The sequence below is a fragment of the Megalobrama amblycephala genome, linkage group LG5 (genome assembly GCF_018812025.1).
Source record: "Megalobrama amblycephala isolate DHTTF-2021 linkage group LG5, ASM1881202v1, whole genome shotgun sequence".
Classification (NCBI taxonomy): domain Eukaryota; kingdom Metazoa; phylum Chordata; class Actinopteri; order Cypriniformes; family Xenocyprididae; genus Megalobrama; species Megalobrama amblycephala.
Window position 1 is genome coordinate 40,236,822 of NC_063048.1, and position 25,687 is coordinate 40,262,508.

At 37.1% G+C, this 25,687-nt stretch overlaps 2 protein-coding genes across 3 annotated transcripts; one reads left to right on the forward strand and one right to left on the reverse strand.

The window, feature by feature from the left end:
* Nucleotides 1–4,276: 4,276 nt before the first annotated feature.
* Nucleotides 4,277–15,866, reverse strand: kif3cb (kinesin family member 3Cb). 2 transcript variants are annotated; one of them, XM_048192287.1, is made up of 8 exons: nucleotides 13,799–15,866; nucleotides 13,609–13,710; nucleotides 9,924–10,016; nucleotides 7,795–7,913; nucleotides 7,578–7,694; nucleotides 7,378–7,486; nucleotides 5,566–5,723; nucleotides 4,277–5,475 (listed from the first exon to the last, which is right to left on the reverse strand). In XM_048192287.1, exons 1-8 carry the CDS (start codon nucleotides 15,236–15,238, stop codon nucleotides 5,367–5,369), a joined length of 2,247 nt encoding a protein of 748 aa, XP_048048244.1. In that variant the 5' UTR covers nucleotides 15,239–15,866; the 3' UTR covers nucleotides 4,277–5,366. The 2 variants fall into 2 exon arrangements, with proteins under 2 accessions (XP_048048244.1, XP_048048243.1); XM_048192286.1 differs by having other exon boundaries at nucleotides 9,894–10,016; nucleotides 13,799–15,864.
* Nucleotides 15,867–18,357: 2,491 nt separating this feature from the next.
* On the forward strand, nucleotides 18,358–22,563 carry slc30a1b (solute carrier family 30 member 1b). Its single transcript, XM_048192289.1, has 2 exons — nucleotides 18,358–19,503; nucleotides 21,483–22,563. The coding sequence occupies exons 1-2, from the start codon at nucleotides 18,915–18,917 to the stop codon at nucleotides 22,334–22,336; spliced, it is 1,443 nt and encodes a 480-aa protein (XP_048048246.1). The 5' UTR covers nucleotides 18,358–18,914; the 3' UTR covers nucleotides 22,337–22,563.
* Nucleotides 22,564–25,687: the final 3,124 nt, after the last annotated feature.

Genomic DNA, 25,687 nt, shown 5'->3' on the forward strand with positions numbered 1-25,687 from the left:
AATTAAAAAAAACAGATACACTGTTTAATAGATATAGATGAGGAAAAACTATTTGGACACTTTCGACGCATGTTTAAAAGTAAAGGTGCGAGCTAAACGGTTTTACACATGAAATAGCATTTTTGAAGAAGTAAAATGATTTTAGCAAACATATTGAGAGATATGAAGACTCAACTCTTATTAGTCTTCAAATTTCCCTCAAAAATAAATAAATAAATCTACATGGTGCGGGTCGCCCCCTGATGGGCGGCGCCATGTTGACACCACATGACCAGCCATGTTGAGCGTTTTCTTGACTACTTTAATGTCAGCTGGAGTGCATTAGATTTATAGCTGATGAAATGCTAATAATTTATTAGATGAATTATGTTTATCACATATATATATATATATATATATATATATATATATATATATATATATATATATACACTGCCCTCCAAAAGGGAAACACCCCTGGCAAAGTGTGGTTTTGGACGATATCAGCATAAATCCTTATCATTTTTTGGTGCAAATACATTAAAGTACTTACTTATCATTGAAGACCAGCAATAATAATTTTCATAATAATGGCAATATATACATGTCAAAGTCAGATATGCCACTTTGCCAGCTGTGATGCCTGGTTACTGGTTTAAACTTGGTCCAGGTTTGTAAAAGATTTTTGGCTCAGCACACCTTTATAGCTTCAACAATTGATTGCCAATTAAGTTTAGAATACAATGAACCAATTAGAACCCAGTTTAGGTCAGATGCTGCTAATGGTGGATATTTTGATGAATCAAACATTTATTTTTTTCCTATGTATAAACTGTTTATATAATAAAATCTGTTTTCATAGTTTGTGTTGTCCCTTATCAGTGCAAAATTATCACAAATGAAAAAGGATTCATGCCAATATTGTCCAAAACCCCACTTTTAGGGCGTTTCCAAACTTTTGGAGGGCAGTGTATATACATACATATATATATCTACCTGAATGCTTTAAAATTAATGTACATACACCGATCAGGCATAACATTATAAGCACTGACAGTTGAAGTGAATAACACTGATTATCTGTTAGTGGGTGGATATATTAGGCAGCAAGTGAACATTTTATCCTCAAAGGTGATGTGTTAGAAGCAGGAAAAATGGGCAAGTGTAAGGATTTGAGCGAGTTTGACAAGGGCCAAATTGTGATGGCTAGACGACTGGGTCAGAGCATCTCCAAAACTGCAGCTCTTGTGGGGTGTTCCCGGTCTGCAGTGGTCAGTATCTATCAAAAGTGCTCCAAGGAAGGAACAGTGGTGAACCGGACACAGGGTCATGGGCGGCCAAGGCTCATTGATGATGTGGGGAGCAAAGGCTGGCCCGTGTGGTCCGATCCAACAGACAAGCTACTGAAGCTCAAACTGCTCAAGAAGTTAATGCTGGTTCTGATAGAAAGGTGTCAGAATACACAGTGCATCACAGTTTGTTGTGTATGGAGCTGCAGAGCTGCAGACCAGTCAGGGTGCCCATGCTGACCCCTGTCCAACTCTGAAAGCACCAACAGTGGACACGTGAGCATCTGAACAGGACCACAGAGCAATGGAAGAAGGTGGCCTGGTCTGATGAATCACATTTTCTTTTACATCACATGGATGGCCGGGTGCGTGTGCGTCTCTTATCTGGGGAACACATGGCACCAGGATGCACTATGAGAAGAAAGCAAGCCGACGGAGGCAGTGTGATGCTTTGGGCATGTTCTGCTGGGAAACCTTTGGTCCTGCCATCCATGTGGATGTTACTTTGACACGTACCACCTACCTAAGCACTGTTGCATGTACACCTTTTCATGGAAACAATATTCCCTGGTGACTGTGGCCTCTTTCAGCAGGATAATGCTCCTGCCACAAAGCAAAAATGGTTCAGGAATGGTTTGAGGAGCACAACAACGAGTTTAAGGTGTTGATTTGGCCTCCAAATTCCCCAGATCTCAATCCAATAGAGCATCCGTGGGATGTGCTGAACAAACAAGTCCGATCCATGGAGGCTCCACCTCACAACTTACAGGACTTAAAGGATCTGCTGCTAACATCTTGGTGCAGATACCACAGCACACCTTCAGGGGATCTAGAGGAGTGCATGCCTCAACGGGTCAGGGCTGTTTTGGCAGCAAAAGGGGGACCAACACAATAATAACACAAGGTGGTCATAATGTTATCCCTGATTGGTGTATGTAAATATATGAAAATATATTTCAGACAAGTTTGCAGGAAATTCTAAATTTGAGATTGAGACCATTTATTTTAATATAGCCTAATGACAGTCCTAATGTCCTTAAAGAAATAAATAGTCTTTTCAAAAAGTACACATGGATTAAGCATTGTACAAATCATTGTACAGTTGTTTTCACACAAACATATTAACCTGCGTTGAGAACTAAAATGAAGTCTTAATGTAAAATCATCTTGACTAATCATTGTAATTAGACTTACACTTACCGCATTAATAGAACTGTTAAACGCCTTAAACAAAATGAACAGCAGAAAACATCACTGTGTGAGCTAAAGAACATGTTAATTTATATTGAATTTACACCAAATCATTAAACGTAACATGTACTGAGCAAATTTAACAGCTTGAGGGTACCTGACTAAAATAACCCCAGGACCATTTAGTAATCATAAATTTGCAATTTATGAAAAGTGAAATTAGTTTTGAGAAGAGGTTTAACATTTGTTTAGATATGCCATTTGGATTAATATTTAGTTTTAATGCAATTAAATTCTTAAACGTTTAAGATTGCAAAGCGCGCCTAATGTTTTTTCTGTTGCATCATTATAAGAACATGAACATATTAATAAAGTAAACAAGGTCAGTTTTGATTTTATGTTCACCTTAATTGTACAAATAATATGTAAGTATATGTGAGAAAGGTTAACACTTGCCCTTTTGCCTAGTCAAACCTTGTGATTACCCCAGAGCTCTGAAGCTGAAGTGGTATGTCAGTCATATGAGCTATGGTATACTAGAGTTCTTATACAAACCCCTTTTACGCTTTTCTTTTATTTCTGTTACATTACATTTACATTACATTTTTATTTCTTTCATTTCAATGTGTTTGTGTTTCAGCCGCTGTTCATATGGAGTCATGGTTTGGTTTGTACAGTTCAGGATTGCATTTCTACTCATTTCTGTATGTCTTCATGCTATATGCTTCTAAGCTATACTAATCTAAACTTGTTATGTGGTAAATATTGAGAGATAATTTGTTTATGATACATTTATTGTTTGCTTCTCTGTTCAAGAATGACATCACAAGCTTAAACAGGATACACTAGCCTTTTTTCAAGTATACAGGAGACAATTGTGCTTAAAATGACTAAGCTTTGATGCTAAAAAAATTTAAAGGGAGAGTTCATGAAAAAAATGAAAATTCTGTCATTAATTACTCGTTCCACACCCGTAAGACTTTTGTTCATCTTTGGAACACAAATGAAGATATTTTTAATGAAATCTGACAGCTTTCTGTCCCTCCATTGACAGTCTATGCAACTACCATTTTCAAGCCCCAGAAAGGTAGAGAAGACATCATAAGCTGGGTTTCCATCCAAACATGAAGTGTATCTTTTAAAAAAAAATGTTTGCAAAAAAACAAACAGATGCGAATTAGGTGCGTTTCCATCAAGTTGTTTGAGCAGATGACAGTGGTATTGGTAACCAGCTGTAAATAAAACATCATCAGCAGAAACAGCAGATCAGTCATGTGGGTTTAATGTTCATCAGAATTTATTCGGCAAATGCATTTTCATCTCCCAGTATTCGCATAAACTCTTTTTCACAAAAGTCAAAATCCACCTCAAGCGAGCGTAAAAACTTTGTGAATTAAGGGATTTTTAAATTCTAAAATTTGGCGTTCAAAATGCACATAAAAACAGGGTGAAGGAAACATAGCTATTAAAGGGGACCTATAATGCCCCTTTCACAAGATGTAATATAAGTCTCTGGTGTCCCCAGAATGTGTCTGTGAAGTTTCAGCTCAAAATACCCCACAGATCATTTATTATAGCTTGTCAAATTTGTGAGAAAAAACATGTGTTTTTGTTTGTGTACCTTTAAATGCAAATGAGGTGCTGCTCCCTGCCCCCTTTCCAGAAGAGGGCGGAGCTTTAACAGCTCATGCTTCAGTTGCTCACCAACAACAAAGCTGGAGAATCTCACGCAGCCAAAATGAGGATTAACGGTCAGTAACGGTGTTCAGCCTTACATTGTTCAAACCGGAGTCGACACTGATGGAGAGACTCAGGAAGAAGTTACAACTTTTAGAATGAAACTGGACGTTTCTGAATGGTTAGTGGATAAATTTATGTTTCTGGGGCTTAAAAGTGGTAGTTGCGTAGCAATGGAGGGTATATATATATATATATGCGGACATATTCAATAACTAAACTAAATAGAGCGTTGAAACAGGAATAAGGGTCTACATAACATAAACCTGACAGTAAGATCGTAGGGCTATTGTTACATGTATAATAGTTAGTTCCAATCCTCGAATCTGACTAAACAAAACTTTCTGCTAATATTTCACGAGTATAAGCAGAACTACTCTCTGCGCGTTCTAGATGGGCTGTCAGTCAGTGCAGCTACATTGTTGCGCTACAAGGTGGCGGCAAGGGACTGTCTTTGAGTCTTTAAACCATTCATTCAACTGCACGTTCAAAAACGCAGATTCATTTAAAGAGCGATGTAATGAAACAAGCTGTTGAAATCATTTTAACTTTGAGTGCCACTTTATAAGGTACAGCTGACCAGTAATGCGTCGATGCTAAAGCAGAGATTTCACTATCCTTGGAGACAACGAATATATGTCTCGGCCTAAAGGACAGACGCAGGTAGTCGCTCAGTCGATCTCTCTCACATTCACTGTCTGTTTAGGCTTGTTTAGTGCAAATCTACAGAGCCTCTGTACAAATCACCATGGTACACATTATGCTATCATTATTAACTTATTTAATATTTAGTAAACATGCATGACGTGTAAAACGAGAAGGACATAACCTTTCAAAAAATAGAAAACATGCAAATATCGCGGTAGCTGCGGTTTGCTCGTCAATAGCGCGGTATTATGATATTGCAGTTATCGTGACAGCCCTAATGGAGGGACAGAAAGCTCGTAGATTTCATCAAAAATATCTTAATTTGTGTTCTGAAGATGAACAAAAGTCTTACAGGTTTGGGACGGCAAAAGGGTGAGTAATTAATGAAAGAATTTTCATTTTGGGAGAACTATCCCTTTAAGACGTTGAAACAGACAAATGGCATTGCTTAAAGCTCATAAAAACAGTGCAAAGAATAATTAAGTGCTTTCTATGCTTGCAGGCGTAACACACTGTACAGGCTCATGGTTGGTAGGTTGCGGCACAAGCTCCCATTACTGAGGCTGGGCACTGGGGCCCAGAGGCCACAGAGCTGGCTGATGAAGAAGCAGAATGACTTGGCCCTTGGTACCTTGAGGAGGAAGAAATGAGCAAGGTTTAAATGCGGACGATTAATTTTAGCAGTAGCAGCTGAATAATGGATGAAATGCAGGGTACTCACCACGATCTAGCTTTCATGACCCGTGATGCAGTCGTCTTCTTTCTATAGTGGCCAAAGTCACGTATCAAGTCTTGGGTTCTTATATCTGACCTCTGAAGGTCCAAGGGCACCATGGTGGGGGGAGAAATGTCCAGCTCCAGAAGCATGATGTTCTCAGCCTGTTTTTTTTTTTAAATTGATCAAAAGAGACAGTAAAGACATTTATCATGTTATAAAAGAGTTATAATATTAAAGGGATAGTTCACCCAAAAATTTAAATTTTGACAGTAATTTAAACTTATATGTGAATGAAAGCCTAAATTCAATCTGTTCATCATATAAAGCGATCGAGTCTCTTCAGAAAATTTGGATTAAACAGCTCAATTCATATGGATTAGATTTACGATCTCTTTACGAACTTTTTGAAGCATTAAAGGTGACCAATAACTTCTTTTTAAAAGATGTAATATAAGTCTAAGGTGTCCCCTGAATGTGTCTGTGAAGTTTCAGCTCAAAATACCCCATAGATTTTTTTTAATTCATTTTTTTAACTGCCTATTTTGGGGCATCATTAACTATACACCGATATATAGGTTGCGGCCCCTTTAAATCTCGTGCTCCCCCTCCCTGGAGCTCACGCTTGCCTTAAACAGCAAACACAAAGTTCACACAGCTAATATAACCCTCAAATGGATCTTTACAAGATGTTCGTCATGCATGCTGCATGCATGGATCGGATCATGTGAGTATAGCATTTATTTGGATGTTTACATTTGATACTGAATGAGTTTGAGGCTATGCAGCGTGGCTAAAGCTAACATTACACACTGTTGGAGAGATTTATAAAGAATGAAGGTGTGTTTATGAATTATACAGACTGCAAGTGTTTAAAAATGAAAATAGCGACAGTCTTGTCTCCGTGAATACAGTAATAAACGATGGTAACTTTAACCACATTTAACAGTACATTAGCAACATGCTAACGAAACATTTAGAAAGACAATTTACAAATATCACTAAAAATATCACGTTATCATGGATCATGTCAGTTATTATTGCTCCATCCACCATTTTTCGCTATTGTTCTTGCTTGCTTACCTAGTCTGATGATTCAGCTGTGCACAGATCCAGACGTTAATACTGGCTGCCCTTGTGTAATGCCTTGAACATGGGCTGGCATATGCAAATATTGGGGGGCGTACATATTAATGATCCTGACTGTTACGTAACAGTCGGTGTTATGTTGAGATTCGCCTGTTCTTCGGAGGTCTTTTAAACAAATGAGATTTACATAAGAAGGAGGAAACAATGGAGTTTGAGACTCACTGTATGTCATTTCCATGTACTGAACTCTTGTTATTCAACTATGCCAATATAAATTCAATATTTAATTCTAGGGCACCTTTAAAGTGGTAGTCGTGTAGCTGTCTATGGAGGGACAGAAAACTCTCAGATTTCATCAAAAATATCTTAATTTGTGTTCTAAAGATGAACGAAAGTCTTAACGACATGAGGGTGAGAAATTAATAACAAAATTATTATTTTTGGGTGAACTAACCCTTTAAGAAATGTTTCTTGAGCACTAAATCAGCATATAAGAATGATTTCTGAAGGATCATGTAACATTAAATTGTAATAATACTTCACAATATTACTGTTTTTACTGTGTTTATTTTGATCAAGTATATGCAGCCTTGATGAGCATAAGAAAAACATGAATAACTGACCTCAAACTTTTGATTGATAATGTCTTTTAGCAATCATCAAATGCTAATATTTTATTTCATAATGATTGAAAGTTTTAAAAATGATTCATCTCTGTACAATACCAACCCTGTATCTAGAAGGAGACCCGGTTGCCACAGCAACTTGAGCGTATTGACTAATTGGTCTCTTGTACCCCACTACAGAAGTTGGCCTTCGTCGAACGAGAGGGGAGTTACTGGGAAATGAGAGAAAATACAATATCAGAAGATAAGAATATCATCCTCGTGGTCCTGTAATGTTTGGAACAATGTTGCTCTTTCACTTACTTTTCTGAAGGGAGAAGAGGTAAGACTTTCCACTGGTCTTCCTCGCTATCAAAGTGGAGACGATTTATGATCTTATTCTTTTCCTCTGGAGGAATGAAGTTGTCAATGATCAGATTTCTGGTAAGAATACAAAGGGACGTGACAAAATCGAAACCATCACTGCATGTAGAGGTATAGTTTATTTCAGGATAAAGCTGTGAGGAAAGGTGGGACATACTTGAATTTCATCTCTCTTGTCAGCTCATTCATTGTCTGCTCCAGTTCCTGTCTCATTGTGACATGTTCGTTGATGATATCGCCAATCTCAGACCTCACCAGCTGCAGCTTACTGTAAAACTGAGAGGAGAAACCAATGCAATCAAATAGCTGTATGTATATACTGTAGTTGCACCAAACCTAAAAACCTTTCAAACCTAAAATGACGCCATAGTATTTAGATTAGTTTAATTTTTTTATTATTAAAGCACCAGTTTAAACAGTTTTCTTGCACCACCTGACATTTTGGGGGTTTAAGATAACAAAACATAAAATAATATGTATTATTATTAAAATGTAGTTATAATGAATTCAAACTAAATAGGTTTTCATAGAATAAAGTGATATATGTCATGCATTTATCATTATTTTAAAAGGAAATAATGCACTTGGACACAAAAATATGCACGTCAAGTCATTGACCCACAATGCAATGAACAGTGACCCTGAAAATGCTAATTATGTGACAAAAGCTGACTGATAAAACACAAGCTAAACAAGCAATCTAAAGGAAGTATGTCATGCCTGATAAAGATCCATTTCATAATCATAAATATGTAAAGGAATAATGTACAATAGAGTGCAACAGTTGGGTTCCAGAAGTAAAAATTCCATTCATTTTCTCCATAAGGAAATGGATTTTAAAGGATAACTTATAAACCTTTAAAGACAGACCTACTGTGAGGTTGTTAATCCATGGTATTTCCTTCTGCTGAAGCCGTCAGCTCACATTATTTCGGCTTATTTTTAAAATAATCGTGTTTAACAGCAGAATTCCTGGTGAAAAACTACATTACCCATGATGCTGTACAGAATTACACCAATCAGAGAGTCGAAAAAGCAACATGTGCCAAATTTGCTCTTTAGCTCCACCCACTCCCATGAAGCACTGCGAATGACATAATCTCTATATGCTCTCAAAATACTGAAATGTTTGTATATATGTAAAATATATTGTTTTTATACATACACAGCAAAATCCCCAGAGTTAAATCAACTCTGCTCAGATTACATATGGTCCCTCTCTATATAGTGTTAAAGTAACACTGAAGCAGAGTTAAAGTTAATGAGATAATTAAGTGATTAATTAAGTTATGATTGAGCATTAGTGATGAACACCTGCTGTTAACAAGCAGAATCACTGAAGAGAAACACAATATCTACAAAGGACTTCCAGCTACAGCCTTAGATGAAATCAACTGAAGATGAAAGACATTAAATCTCTCAAGATCTGAATAAACAACTCCACAAACAGCATATTATCTCATTAACTTTAACTCTGCTTAAGTGATAATTTAACACTATGTAGAGAGGGACCATATGTTCTCTGAGAAGAGCTGATTTAACTCTGGGGATTTTGCTGTGTATAATCAACATTTTAAATGAGTAGCTTTATATTTCTCCATTTTTTATTTGATTCTGCTGTTCGCAATTTTTCATGGGATTGTAGTTCTTTCTTCACTAAAGCCGTTAAGTACACAGTCATGTACCTTTGTCTTTTTGTCTGATTTTCAAAAACTTTTTTGCTTCCAATCAAAGTTTATAGTGTTATGATTCACCTCGTAGCTGATGGGCTTGGTTCATGGCTTATAACATTTTATTTTCTGCAATAATCCAAAAGACAATACAAAAATCCTATTGGCTTTTTGTCGAGGGAACCAGGGTGATGCTTACTGCGATTATTGTACATTATCCAACTTATTACATGACAAGTTACCAAATAAATGAATACATGGGTATAAAATGAACTGAGCCAAAATTATATGAGGAAACAGAGACTATGAAGTGATAAGAAAGACACTAGCACAGTCTAAGAGATGTTTGTCTGTTAAATATACAATTTAGCAGTCATTTTAGAAAGATATTTGAATACATATTGCCGTGACTGCCTTATCAGAACAAGTCTAACTAGTCTAACATATAATGCATATAATCATTGTAGTCTAAGTCTATTATATAATCTAACATATAATAGGCTTAGACTAGAATCCCTAACATTTAGACTAACCTCTCACTGTATTTGAAATGGAATGAAATGTTAGTCGGAGATGTTAGTCGCACCTTTCTAAGTTTCTTAGTCTTAAATTCCACCTCTTGCTGTAGAGTGGAGAACGTCTCTTTCAGTTCAATCGTCTCTTCATCCTGTTCAAACATCAGCTGCTGCATCTCTCTTTCCTTTCTGTCCTAGAAGGATTCATCACACACATATGAGATTGTAATCCTTAAAAGGCACAATATGTAATTTTCACCACTAGAGGTCGCTTATTCAAAACTAAGGTGTAAATGTATCTTGATGACGTCGTAAATAAGCGTGGAATCATGGGAGTTGCCGTCTTCACCTCGACAGCCGTTGGAAAAGAATCTGACGGACTCGGGCAGAAATCATGTTCATGGATGAGCTACTGTATTAAAGATTTATTAACGTTACTGTGGTATGAAGCAGGGCGTCCAGCTGAGCTTTTATGATGCTAATGATGCAGTCAGCCACTTACGCTCATTTTCTTGCATATATGTGGAGTAACGCAGCGCTGTTTTACATGGTTTAAACAATCGTACTAAATACATTTGAGTGTGTTGAAAGTTATATTATAACTAGTGCAGTCAAAATTAGCGTTAACGCATGGGATTTTTTTTTTTTCAGTTTAACGTGTTAAAAATATTTAACGCAGCATCCGTTTTTTCATCATATTTTGGCTAGTGTTACATGATATGATCATGCTCTTATTCACGCAAATGCTTTTAAACCATTTAAGCGCCACAAGACAAATGAGAATGCGCTGTCTGTGAATGTTGTTTCTGCGCACAGAAAGACGCGCCAGTATCGACGTCTCTTTCGCGCTTGAACAAACAATAACACACAGAATTAAGCCAAAATACCCATTTTGTTGAGTATCCTTATTAAAGCAGTCTTAAATGAGTTAAATAACATCTTAAAGGGATAGTTCACCCAAAAATGAAAATTTGATGTTTATCTGCTTACCCCCAGGGCATCCAAGATGTAGGCGACTTTGTTTCTTCAGTAGAACACAGATGATGATTTTTAACTGTAACTGCTGCCGTTTGTCAGTCTTATAATGCTAGTCAATGGTAACACAATTTATAAGAGTCAATAAACATGCACAGACAAATCCAAATTAAACCCTGCAGCTCGTGACGACACATTGATGTCCTAAGACACGAAACGATCGGTTTGTGCGAGAAAACGAACAGTATTTATATCATTTTTTACCTTTAATACACCACTATGTCCAACTGCGTTCAGTACTCGGTTAATGATGTCTGATCGCGCTCTGACAGCGGCAGTGATGTCTCGCGCATATACTTCAATGAGTGCTAGACATTACTTCCACTGTCAGAGCGCGATCAGACATCACTAAGCGAATGCTTAACCCAGTTGGACATAGTGGTGTATTAAAGGTAAAAAATGATATAAATACTGTTCGTTTTCTCGCAAAACCGATTGTTTCGTGTCTTAGGACATCATTGTGTCGTCACGAGCCGCAGGGTTTAATTTGGATTTGTCTGTGCATGTTTATTGACTCTTATAAATTGTGTTACCATTGACTAGCATTATAAGACTGACAGACGGCAGCAGTTGCAGTTAAAAATCATCATCTGTGTTCTACTGAAGAAACAAAGTCGCCTACATCTTGGATGCCCTGGGGGTAAGCAGATAAACATCAAATTTTCATTTTTGGGTGAACTATCCCTTTAAACAAACTTAAAAAGTTGTGAGAAAATGAGATGCGCGTCAGATCCGCATCATGTTCGGGAGCGGCAGCTCTTAAAGTGACAGCAGCCTAATAAACCAGTTGATGTCTGTCATTAATGTTAATAAAAGAACAAAGATAACAGAGAAACTTGTAGCTTTAAAGGATTAGTTCACTTTCAAGTTGAAATTTCCTTATAATTTACTCACCCCCATGTCATCCAAGATGTCCATGTCCTTCTTTCGTCAGTCGAAAAGAAATTAAGGTTTTTGAGGAAAACATTCCAGGATTTTTCTCCATATAGTGGACTTCAATGGACTCCAAACGGTTGAAGGTCAAAATTACAGTTTCAGTGCAGCTTCAAAGAGCTCTACATGATCCCAGACGAGGAATAAGGGTCTAATCTAGAGAAACCATCACTCATTTTCTTAAAAAAATTAAAAATTTAATACGTTTTAACCAGAAATGCTCCTCTTGAACTAGCTCTCTTCTTCTTCTCTATTAGAATTCCAGCAGTGTAGACACTGCTAAGTGTATTACTGCCCTCCACAGGTCAAAGTTTGAACTAAATTGTTATATACTTGCACTAGCATATTGTATATGACAATTTAGTTTAAACTTTGACCTGTGGAGGGCAGTAATACACTTAGCAGTGTCTACACTGCTGGAATTCAAACAGAGAAGAAGAAGAGAGCTAGTTCAAGATGAGCATTTCTGGTTAAAACATATAATTTTTATTTTTTTATTTTTATTTTTTTTTAGAAAATGACCAATCGTTTTGCTAGATAAGACTCTTATTCCTCGTCTGGGATCATGTAGAGCTCTTTGAAGCTGCACTGAAACTGACATTTGGACCTTCAACTGTTTGGAGGCCATTGAAGTCCACTATATGGAGAAAAATCCTGGAATGTTTTCATCAAAAACCTTAATTTCTTTTCGACTGACGAAAGAAGGACATGAACATCTTGGATGACATGGGGGTGAGTAAATTATCAGGAAATTGTAATTCTGAAGTGAACTAATGCTTTAATATGGATTAATCTAGATTTTTAATTTATAATTTATGCAGTGAAGACTTAAGTGTTTGATGACTTTATTTTTTATAACTGCAATTTCTGTATATTTCCTACCTGTTAGACAGGAAGGCCACAGGTAAATATGACATTTATTATAATGGGTTTATGTGAAGATTGTTTTAAGTTTACTTAACTTAAAAGGTATTTTATAAAGCCTAATAAATGTTGAAATTAATAGATTTTAGTTATACTGTAATGTTGAATATCTATAATTAATGTTTTATAGTATACTGGCCGTCATTCATAAAAAGATGCCATTAAACAAATATTTAAAATATACTGTCTTTAAGTTATTTCTACATGAATTTGGAGAGTAACTTTGAAATTATTACAATATAAAAATATTAAAAACTCCAATGTTTTTAATTGCGTAGTTCGATATTAGAATGTCATATAACTGGATGACTTGTGTTGCTAAATGACATGGAATTAATTAAAAAATATATTGTATGATGGAAAAAGCTCTCTCTGATTATGCCATGTTAGCCACTTGAAAAAATAGCGTTGTCTCTGATGCATGGTAAAAACATGGTATTCACGGTAAATCAAGAAAACTAGAAATACAAACAATAAGACTAACCGTGTTATCCGTGTTAACCGTGTTAAGACTAACCGTGTCTTATTGAGCTATATAACAGTGATTAGTTTGAGGTATCCAAACAGCTGCTCACCTGTCTAAGAAAACTCATAATATATTAAAGTGTCTTTGGTGTTTCCATGGTTTCTACAAAATAAAAGCGGAAATTGAGGGTAATGCGGATATGACGTCATTGACAGGTGACGCAATGACATAGGCCGTTACGCTGGTTAAAATGCTGATTTGTCTGGATTTAAACATGGATAAATACACAAGTCAACAAAATATCTGACATTTTTCTAGTGGTTTTTGGATATTTTAATCAAAAAATCTTATTGTGCCTTTAAAGTGTATTTATATTATTATGTATTATAATCTAAACATGTATACGTCTACATTTGCACTACAGTTACCTGCTCAGCAATCTCCTGCCTCTTCAGTTCCAGCATTCTCTGCTGTTCATTGGTGTGGTCAATGATGTTTTTCCCTCCAACCAGAAGCTTACTTTCCATAGCCTACAAAAAAAAAAAAAAGAAAAGAACCATGATTTATGAATGATATGGTGTATAATTTGCACAAAAAAGTCGTGTGGAAATAACTAACCTTGTATTTTTCAATCATAATTTCCATAGCTTGTTGCTCCTTCAGCAACTCTTCCACAGTCTTTGCTTTCTCGTCTACCATGCCAAGTTTCCTGCTAATATCTGGCCTGTAATTGGCAGAGGTCTTGGCCATCTGCTGCTTCCACCAATATTCCTCCACACTCTCCTCCTGAACCGTCCCAACGACCCCCAGCTCTCCATCTCTCGGAGTTTCCACCTCTCCGCTACTCATGCTCCTCGTCATCCTCATACTGTTTCTCCTCTTCCTCCTCCGTTCTTTGGCCAGCATCCCTCGTTCCTCGAGCTGCGCCTTTAGGCGGGCGATTTCCTCTTGGAACTCGCGGAGCAGGGCGTCTTTGGGGTCCTCGTTGATCTTTGGCTTGTTCCTGATGTTCTTTGCTCTGTTGGCGTACCTCAGTGTGGTGAGAGTCTCATCATAGTGGCACGAAGCTGGTCCAATGGTGGCCACCATAACGGTTTTAGAGTTGCCTCCGAGGGAGTCCTGCAACAGCCGGGTGAGTTTGGAATCCCGATAGGGAACGTGGGTGCTCTTCTCATCCACCAAAGCCGAAATAACATTCCCAAGAGCGGAAAGAGACAAGTTTATCTTCGTAGCCTCTTTAAACCTCCGTCCCTGCACGCCCGTTTTGCTTTGCCGCTCACTGCCGGCAAGATCCACCATGTTTAACTTTCCGACACGGATGTGGTCCTCACCATCGACGCCCATTTCGCTGCATTCAATGGTTATGACAAAAATCGCATGAGATCTTGAGCTACGCTCGTTCATTTTGGTGAATCCGACAGATCTCGATTGGTTCCCCAAGTTCATGACGTGCTCAATCTCCTTAATGTTCTTAGTCACCACAGACGAGAGATTTTTGACATAGACGCCCAAATCTGAGTTCTCCTTGATCTCCAGCTTTTTATTGTTGTCCTTGCAGAGGAGGTCTCGTATCTCCTCTTGATATATTTCAAAGTAAGACACTCTCACGAGATACTGCTGGTTCTGAGATCTAGATATGTGAGTGAAAATTTGCTGGAATGAATTTGGGATGACTCCCCTCGTCTCAGGGTTTGTGGGCACACCTTCCATTGTATATGTTTTGCCGGTCCCCGTTTGACCGTAAGCAAATACAGTCCCGTTGAACCCGAGCAAAACAGAGTCAATAAGAGGTTTGCACGCATAGTCATACAAGTCGGTTTGTTTTGAACCCACGTCATAGACTGCATCAAACGTGAAGGTTTTTGCGAGGCTTCCGGATGATTTGGGTTTGCGCACGCTCACCTGTCCCAGTCTGACATCTACTTCAACAATTCTTTCTTGATTCATCGTCTCCTCCTTCTTGTTTAAAGGGCGGCACCGCACCACCACCTTAACAGCCTCTGATTTTTTGCCAATCGACATGGAGCGTGGTCGCAATAGGCTATTTCTCTTCATCATTTGTTTTTATGATAAAGCCTTTACGTCTATAATATTATGCTATGCTATATATGAACGCAAGGAACGGTGAAATAAAATACGCACATTCACATGCAGGCTGCAAATGCGCTGTCCGTCATATGAAAACGAGAGCGCAGATCATCTTGGTCCAACGCCATCATCATTACATTCCGCTCCATGCATCGTGTCTCGCGCATCTCCTGCTCTGGGTGCACACGCCCTGCTCCTCACAGACAATAGGCAGAGCGCGCTCACAGGCGGCGTGATGCTGATAGGTAGACTAGGTGTGACGCATTCGGTGTGGGTTATGATTATTGCAATGATAAGATTAGTGTGATTAAGTTATTAAAAGTCAGTAGCCTATAATAGAGCACAAACATTGTATATGGCTTAAAACAGATTTATCAAATGGTCAATAATTTGACTAATAACCTTCATGATTGTTTAGGGTTGTTGAGAGACGTCAAAACCCTTTAATAGCTCAAAAATATAATTTAGCTTAGATATAAGGATAATACTGATACACCTACATTTACAAGGGGGAACTGTCAACTATGAGCTTTACCATCAAAATTAAATGATGATACAAGCATTGGCTTTTTTGTGACTGCATATTTACACAGAAATGTTGGGACGTTTTTTAAATTTGAATAAAATGAAAACTAAAAGACTTTTAAATCACATGAGCCAATATTTTATTCACAATAGAACATAGATAAAATAACAAATGTTTAAATGGAGAAATTTCACACTTTTATGCACAAAATGAGCTCATTTCACATTTGATGCCTGCTACAGGTCTCAAAAAAGTTGGGACGGGGGCATGTTTACCATGGTGTAGCATCTCTTCTTCTTTTCAAAACAGTTTGAAGATGTCTAGGCATCGAGTTTCTGGAGTTTTGGTTTTGGAATTTGCTCCCATTCTTGAATGAACACTTTTCCACTTTGAAACAGTCCATTTTAAATGAGCCTTGGCCCACAGGACACGACGGCGCTTCTGAACCATGTTCACATACGGCTTCCTTTTTGCATGATAGAGCTTTAGTTGGCATCTGCAGATGGCACGGCGGATTGTGTTTACCGACAGTGGTTTCTGGAAGTATTCCTGGGCCCATTTAGTAATGTCTTTGACATAATCATGCCGATGAGTGATGCAGTGTTGTCTGAGGGCCCGAAGACCAGTTTCTCTGAATCTTTTGATGATGTTATGCACTGTTGATGTTGAGATTTGCAAAGCCTTTGCAATTTGATGTTCAGGAACATTGTTTTTAAAATATTCCACAATCTTTTTACGCACTCTTTCACAGCTCTAGATGTTCTCCCAGTTGAATCTTTTCAAAATTTCTTGCTTTTTCAGCCATTTGTTGCCCCCATGCCAACTTTTTTGAGACCTGTAGCAGGCATCAAATTTGAAATGAGCTCATTTAGTGAATAAAAGTGTAAAATTTCTTCGTTTAAACATTTGTTATGTTATCTATGTTCTATTGTGAATAAAATATTGGTTCATGTGATTTGAAAGTCTTTTAGTTTTCATTTTATTCAAATTTAAAAAATGTCCCAACATTTACGGAATTCGGGTTGTATAAAGTCCTCATCTGTATAATGCAAAAAATTATCTGTATAGTCTAATGTTCTTATGTTAATGTAGGCATGTGTGTGTGTGTGTGTGTGTGTGTGTGTGTGTGTGTGTGTGTGTGTGTGATACAAGCATAATCTCTGACTGCATATTTTACAGTTCCTTCCATATATGTAATTCAATTTTATAATGTTTCACCTTTTACCTATTAAATTCTGTCAGATGTCCTGATTTATATACATCTGAAAGGATTTAATATGTAACCCTCGTTGTGTGTGTGTGTGTGTGCGTGCTCGTTTTTGCGTCATATCAGGACACAAATTTGTATAATGACATGGGTATGACATAGGTATTTCAAGGAGAGGGTGACTTATGAGGACATTACCCCATGTCCCCATTTTTCAAAAGGCTTATAAATCATAAAGAATGATACAGTTTTTTTTTGAGAAAATAAAAGTGTGCACAGTTTCCTGTGATGGGTAGGTTAGAGGTATGGGTAGTGTCAGACAGAAAATACGGTTTGTACAGTATAAAAACCATTACGTGTATGGAATGTCCCCACAATTCAGAAAAAACAAACGTGTGTGTGTGTGTCTGTGTGTCTGTGTGTCTGTGTATGTGTGTGTGTAGGAGGAACATGTTTAAAGAATCAAATGGAAAATAATTTAAAAATTGCAATTATTATTAATTTTCTAAAATCTATTTTTAATATTTTCCCCTGTCTCCGTGTCCCCCAAAATTAAATAAAATAGCCTAAACTCTAAAAAATTCTGGGTTAAAAACAACCCAAGTTGGGTTGAAAATGGACACACCCAGCAATTGGGTTGTTTTAACCCAGTGGTTGGGTTAAATGTTTGCCCAACGTGCTGAACAGTTTTATTTAACCCAACTATTCTTTAAAAATTACCAAAATGTGACCCTGGACCACAAAACCATAAGTTGTAAGTCGCAAAGGTATATTTGTAGCAAGGTCAAAATTATCGATTCTTCTCTTATGCCAAAAATCATTAGGATATTAAGTAAAGATCATGTTCCATGAAGATATTTAGTAAATTTCCTACCCTAAATATATCCAATTTTTTGAACAACTTTTAAGGTAAATTTCTCAATATTTAGATTTTTTTGCACCCTCAGATTCCAGATTTACAAATATTGTCCTATCCTAACAAACCATACATTAATGGAAAGCTTATTTATTCAGCTTTCAGATGATGTATAAATCTTAATTTAAAAAAAAAATTACCCTTATGTCTGGTTTTGTGGTCCAGGGTCACAAATAGGTTTGGAAATTAAAAATCAGACACATAATTACTAGAGGCAACAATAATAATCAAAAGCTGAACATTTATTAATAAGCTATTTAACTGATGTTTATTGCTTAATTATTATTCATTAAACATATTAATAAATGTTCATTTCCAACATATTTTAGGTTCATTTTAAACAAGCAATACAATAGTTGAGTTAAATAAAACTACCCAGCAGGTTAGGCAAACATTTAACCCAACAACTGGGTTAAAACAACCCAATTTTCAACCCAACTTGGGTTGTTTTTAACCCAGCATTTTAGTCAATCCGAACAGATAGGCTTTTTAATGTAATTGCACAACACCGCAATTATTCAGAATTACAATAATTAAATGAACGGGTAATGATAATCGTTCTTTATTACTAATCTTTGCACACCTTGGAGTAATTTATATTCATTTGCACTGATTGCTGTGATTTAAAGGGCTGTTCTCACTGACCATGTGACTCCAGCATACAGTGATATTCGGCCAATGGGGACGCATGGGACTGTGTGTCCCCCTCAGACCGTGTGGAGAAGTTTACCGGTCCGGGTGCAAAGTCTCAAGTTTCGTTTAACTTCTCCTGGAGATTCAACGAGCGTCTTTTATTCCATCATCAGTCTATGGCGGCCGGTGTTTCTCTCTAATAAGTATGAATGAGCGTCTCGCTGTGCTGAACACTTTAGCAACTGATAATTCGCGAGTTGCCAATAGCAACGCGTTTATTTTCAATATTAATCTCTTGTTTATGCCATAGACATCAGGAAATGTAAATATTATTCGCGCAACTCTTTGCCGTTGAAGATAAATAATGGGTTTGGGACCGAATCGGGTGCGCTTGCTGTGTATGCTGTCTTTAACGCTTGTGTTTTTTATTGTTGAAGTTGTGGTAAGCAGGATAACAGCATCTCTCGCAATGTTATCAGACTCTTTTCATATGCTGTCGGATGTAATAGCCTTGGTAGTGGCTTTGATTGCCGTGAGTTTTGCGGAGACCACTCGAGCCACGCGTAAAAACACGTATGGCTGGATCCGCGCAGAAGTGATGGGAGCGCTAGTGAACGCCGTGTTTCTGACGGCCCTCTGCTTCACTATTCTTCTGGAAGCCGTCGAGCGCTGCACGCTGCCGCACGAGATCGAGAATCCACGCGTGGTCATTTGGGTTGGCCTGGCTGGTCTCCTGGTGAATGTGCTTGGTCTTTTTCTGTTCCACGGACACGCAGGGTTTGGTGGGCACGGGCACTCTCATGGAGGTCACTCTCATCGGGGACACGGACACTCTCATGGTCACAAGACGAAAAGCAGAGATTATGAAAAGCCAAAGGCACATGAAGAAGCACATAATCTCATGATAAACAGCAGCAGTTCTCAAGGAGACCAAACTTCTGAGATGAAATCAGGTAGACTAATTTAAAAAATAATAATAATAATATTAAATATGTGCTTTTTCATTATAATTGTATTAATAAAACAATATTGGTGAATTGCACTTTTCATGATTTATCACATTTTTTCTTTGTCAAATCAACTTAGATATTTAATGTGGTTCCACATTCAAATGAGTTTCTGTTTATTAAAGGATTAGTTCACTTTCAAATCAAAATTTCCTGATAATTTACTGTCTTTCTTTCTTCAGTCGAAAAAAAAAGTAAGGTTTTTGATGAAAACATTCCAGGATTATTCTCCTTATAGTGGACTTCTCCAAACGGTTGAAGGTCTAAATGTCAGTTTCAGTGCAGCTTCAAAGGGCTTTAAACGATACCAGATGAGGAATAAGGGTCTTATCTAGTGAAAAACACAACTGTATATGCTTTATAAACACAAATGATCGTATGTGCTTCCGCTTTCTGTATTTTTCAAAAAGCTTACGTTGTATGTCCTACGCCTTCCCTATTCAATTTACGGAAAAAAACAGGAACTGGCGCCACGTATGTTCCATAAGTTGAGTAAATTATCAGAAAAATTTTATTTGAAAATGGACTAATCCTTTAAAGCAATCGCCTTTGTTGTATTAACTCAAATTTTTAATTTCAATGAACTCAGAATTTTAATGCAACCAGGTAACTTAATTTTTTTAAGTTAAACCAACAATTCTTTTCCCCAGTGATTTCAATGGCAAAAAGTGTCCCAATCAACCCTTACATGTAAATTCAGGGTTCTCACACTTTTCCAGGAAAACCTGGAAATATTAGGGAATTTTAAAATTGTTATTTTCATGCCTAGAAAAACATGAAAATTAATAAAATCTAAACAAGATTTTCCACAGTTCTGGAGCATCTTTAAAGATCAAAAGTATGATTTCAAGGCCTGGAAGAGTCATCAGCATTTCTAAAAAAGCTAATGGAAATATTTATAGTCAAAATAAATTTTTGTAGCTATTTTGTAGTTATTTCTTCAGCTAGAAATCATCGACTGGGATAAACGTCGAAATTAAGAAAGTGTGAGAATCCTGATTTAAAAATCATGGAATTTTATATAGTGAATATTTCCCAGTTGTTTTTATAGTCGCCTCTTTTGAGTGCAATTTCTATAAAATTATTATTTTTAAAAAAGAGAAATGTATTGTTGAAACTTTGTGAGAACATACACTCTAAAAAAAATGCTGGCTTAAAAACAACCCAAGTTGGGTTGAAAATGGACAAACCCAGCAATTAGGTTGTTTTAACCCAGTAAATGGGTTGTTTTAACCCAGTGGTTGGGTTAAATGTTTGCCCCATGTGTTGGGCAGTTTTATTTAACTCAACTATTGTTGAAAAATTACCATATTGCTCACTTAAAACGACCCTAAAGTATGTTGGAAAGTAACATTTATTAATATGAACATTTATTATTAAGTTTAATGAATAATAAACAAACAATAAACATTTATTAAATTGCTTATTAATAAATGTTCACCTTTTGATTACTGTTGTTGTCTCTAGTAATTACGTGTCTGATTTTTAATTTCCAACATATTTTGGGTTCATTTTAAGCAAGCCATACAGTAATTTTTAAACAATAGTTGAGTTAAATAAAACTACCCAGTAAGTTGGGCAAACATTTGAAAATGAAAATTTATTACACTCTGAAAAATGCTGGGTCAGAAACAACCCAAGTTGGGTTAAAACAACCCAATCGCTTGGTTTGTTCATTTTTAACCCAACTTGGGTGGTTTTTAACACTCTTTGTACACTCTAAAAAATTGCTTGGTTAAAAACAACTCAAGTTGGGTTGAAAATGGGCAAACCCTTCCATTTGGTTGTTTTAACCCAACTTGGGTTGTTTTTGACCCAGCATTTTTCAGAGTGTAATAAATTTTCATTTTTTCAGCCACTTCTTTTTATGCACATAACATAATGGAAAAAAATATGTTTTTAATTCTCGCTTTCACTGTTTTTAGACAGCCTAAACATCAAAATCACTGCCAACGGCTCATTGGAGGACCTGGATCACAGTTCCGAGTCGGCTTCCCAGTTGAACATGCGCGGAGTGTTCCTGCACGTGCTCGGGGATGCGTTAGGTTCTGTCATTGTGGTAGTCAACGCCTTGATTTTCACTTTCGTGTGGACGCCGTGCCACAGCGACGAGATCTGTTTCAACCCCTGCCGCAGCACCCACTTGACTGAACACCAGCATGTTAACACCACAGTCCTGAGCATATCCAAACCGCACGACAGGACCCCCAGAACCGTATCTGTAGCCGGACCATGTTGGGTGCTTTATCTGGACCCAACGTTATGTCTAATAATGGTGTGTATTTTGCTCTACACAACTTTCCCTCTCCTAAAGGAGTCGGCTCTGATCCTGCTACAAACTGTACCCGAACAGATCGATATGCACAAGCTGAATGGGAAACTACAGAGCCTGGATGGTGTTATAGCCGTTCATGACCTGCATATCTGGCAGCTGGCCGGGTCTCGCATTATTGCAACCGCTCACATCAAATGCGCAGATCCGGCTACTTACATGGACGTAGCCAAACGCATTAAAGACATTTTCCACGATGAAGACATCCATGCTACTACTGTTCAGCCAGAGTTTGCTTCCATTTCTGAAGGGTCTGGTGACTCACCATGTGAGCTTTCCTGTCAAAGTCAATGCAAACCCAAGCTATGTTGTAATCCGACCAAAAGGGCTAAACCGGAGTCGGAGCAGGCCAAGATTAAAGAAAAGACCTGCAGTCATCCCGTTGGATGGGGTGATCAGAAGGAAGTGGAGAAAACTGTACATACGGAGATAGAATCAACAGTTTAGGTCAAGAAGGACATATTGCATGAGTTGCACATTAGCACTTGCTCATAGCTGATTGTCGCAGGAAATATGTGAAATTAGGGCAATTGTCTGGATTATTTCTAATCTGCTTATTGCAGAAGTATGTCTCAGAGAGTTGGGTTTGCTGAAGCCAGCAACATTAGATTTCATGCTGTGTTCTGTATATAAACCTGATATATAAAAAACTGAATACAATTTTTTTGTTCATATTATGCTTGTTGGTTCTTATTGATGGCTAGATAGATGAATATTAAAGGATATGTATTTACAAATAAAAACATATATTGATGCATATTAAAGGGGTGGTTGATTATGATTTCACTTTTTTAACTTTAGTTAGTGTGTAATGTTGCTGTTTGATCATAAACAACATCTGCAAAGTTAAGACGCTCAAAGTTCAGTGCAAAGGGAGATATTTTCTTTTATAGAAATCGCTTTTTACGGACTACAACAAACGGCTGGTAGGGACTACAATGAGCTAATTCACAGGTTGGTGACATCACAAACCCTAAAATTTACATAAACCCCGCCCCCGAGAACATGCAACAAAGGGGGCGGGGCCACGTTGGGCTGCTTTAGAGAAGAGGAAGAGTTGTTGTAGTAGAGTGTTGTTGTCATGCCGTCATTTTACACTGTACTTCTTCACAAACGAGGGTCAATTCAACACTGGATTTGCACAAAAGATTAACATGACGGCACATGCTAGTCGATGAGTTGCAACAAGCTGTTAAAGCTCCGCCCTCTTCTGGAAGGCAGCCGGAAGCAGCAGCTCATTTGCATTTAAAGGGACACACAAAAACGGCGTGTTTTTGCTCACACCCAAATAGAGGCAAATTTGACAATCTATAATAAACAATCTGTGGGGTATTTTGAGCTGAAACTTCACAGACACATTCTGGGGACACCAGACTTATATTACATCTTGTAAAAGGGGCATTATAGATCTGCTTTAATAGCAGATATTTATTTTTCATGAATATTGTTTATGTTATAATCTATCAATAACCTTTCACTTATAACAATCATGCACTTTTACCAACCAATAGAGGCATACAATGTCCAGATGTTTTTTGAATGACCATACAAGTTCGATTAAACCTTAAAAATATGAGGAAAATATTTTATATTTTCAAATATATTAAATATGAGGGTAGAACAAAACACTAAACTTGATTAAGGTGTTTATCAGACAAAATTATTTGGCAAAAAAGGGGCAAACTACAATTAGAGGTTTTATTTTACTATGCTCACAGGAAAAAGCATACATTGACTACAACACAATCAGTTAATATTTAGTTGATTCTCTCTTCATAATTTCTTTGTATGACAGCCTAGCCAAAAATTATGTCTGCATTTGGCTTGTCACATTGCATTATCACAAATAACAAAAGCACAACTACGCAATATGCTCACAAAGTCTTTAACACATTTTTAATAATTTGAGTAAAGGGTGAAGATGCCAATTTTTGTATCACTTTTGGCCACTACTGTACATGTTCAAATAAAAATAAAATATTAATTCGTTAGATTTTAATCAGTCTATTGTGGAATTGTAAACATTTTAAAACATATTAAAATAATTCACACAAATATATAATGCTGTATTATATTTTCAAACAAGCATGTCTCTTTTTTGTGCTTTACTGATCATCATTTGATTCTCCTCAAGAAAATTTTGCCAGTTTAATTTATGCTAGAGATTATTATTAAAATATACATGAACATTATAGGATGCATGTTTTTTGCCATGCTGCAAAAGGAGCCTAATATTCTATTATTTAGTTGATGAGTCATGCATGTTACTGTGTCATGCATTAAAGTTGCCATGAAACAGAAGTTGCAACAGTCAATTCTTCCCTATTGTGACGTATATGAGAATAAAACGGCTTCTGTAGGGCGGCACTTGAGATTGTCGATCAAGAATTGATTGGATGGTTGGATCGTTGTGATGAGATCGACCAATAGCAAAGTTATTTTGATTAAAGTTTATGAGGGAAAGTTAAAAAATAATAACATTCATATCAGAAATCATTCATAATAAACACTGCAATATTCCATAAAAAATGAAAAAGAATTGTCAATTTTGATTTCATGGTGACTTGAAACAGATGCAGCAGTCAGCGGTGTCCTCTCACACAAAATGGCAACTTGTTCCTTGCACAGCTGTACAAACAGATCATGTCTTGAATGGACCTTGGAACCGACTACACTCGCACATGAGCACACAATCACTGTGATAAGTATGTAGCGACTAGCTTGAATTCTTTAAATAGATTTCTACTCTTGCATGGCCATATGGAGGATCAGGGGATGTTTGTTGTGAAACAACAGTATTGGGATAAGGGTGGGGAGCACTTAATGAGGGCAGTGTGATGCAATCAGTAAAGCAGTGTATGGGGCCCTGTTTCACAACAATGGAGAATGGCTCTTATTCAGTCATTGCACAGTCTTCAAATCAATTCTCTATAGGATAAGAGACCTGATGTGTGTCTATCTACTATTGTAACAATTCATAATTGATTGACCGTTATTGACAGTTATTCAGCAATCGTGTTCTGTTTGTATCGCTGTAAATCCGCAAGGAGATTTTTTGCTTTTTAAATAGGTTAAATGTTGAAAAGTTCACTAAAACCCAATGACTGTTGAACTGAGAGTATGATGAAGGGGATGGGGATGACAGAGCTTATCATGTGAGAATGGTCCCGAGTTCAGATGGAACGTACAAGGAAAGTACAAGCCTTACAATGAGACCAGTGTAACACACAAGAACAAAATGTAATGAAATAAATCTGCCAGAACTTAGTTCAGTAATGTGTCAATATTTATATTAATCCCAGTTAAAGTCACCCTCAAGTTTTTATTGTTGTTTATATGTGGTGTTTTTAATATGCTTTAAGACAAACCGTGTGCAAATTCATAAGTCAACACCATTGCTAAATATTTTCTCTTTAAAACTGCAGTGAACCAAAGACGCGGTTTAAAATCGCTGGTGTTTGTGACATCACAAACTACCTTGTAACCAATCACATCAATGTGTGGGCGCTCTATGGCCGCTCTGGGGAGGCTCAAGCGAAGCCAGGTTATCCTGGTATATTTTTCTGTTGATATGAAAAATCAGGTACATTTAACAATATAATGTTAATATGTATATATACATATTATGCTTTAGCTTTATAATATTGATATTGAACCACTGTACTCACATGAACCTATTTAAATATGTTTTTAATGGATCTTGAGAGAGGAAATGTCATTGCTGCCTATGCAGGCCTCACTGAGCGATCGGACTTCAACTAAAATATCTTAATTTGTGTTCCGAAGATGAACGAAGGT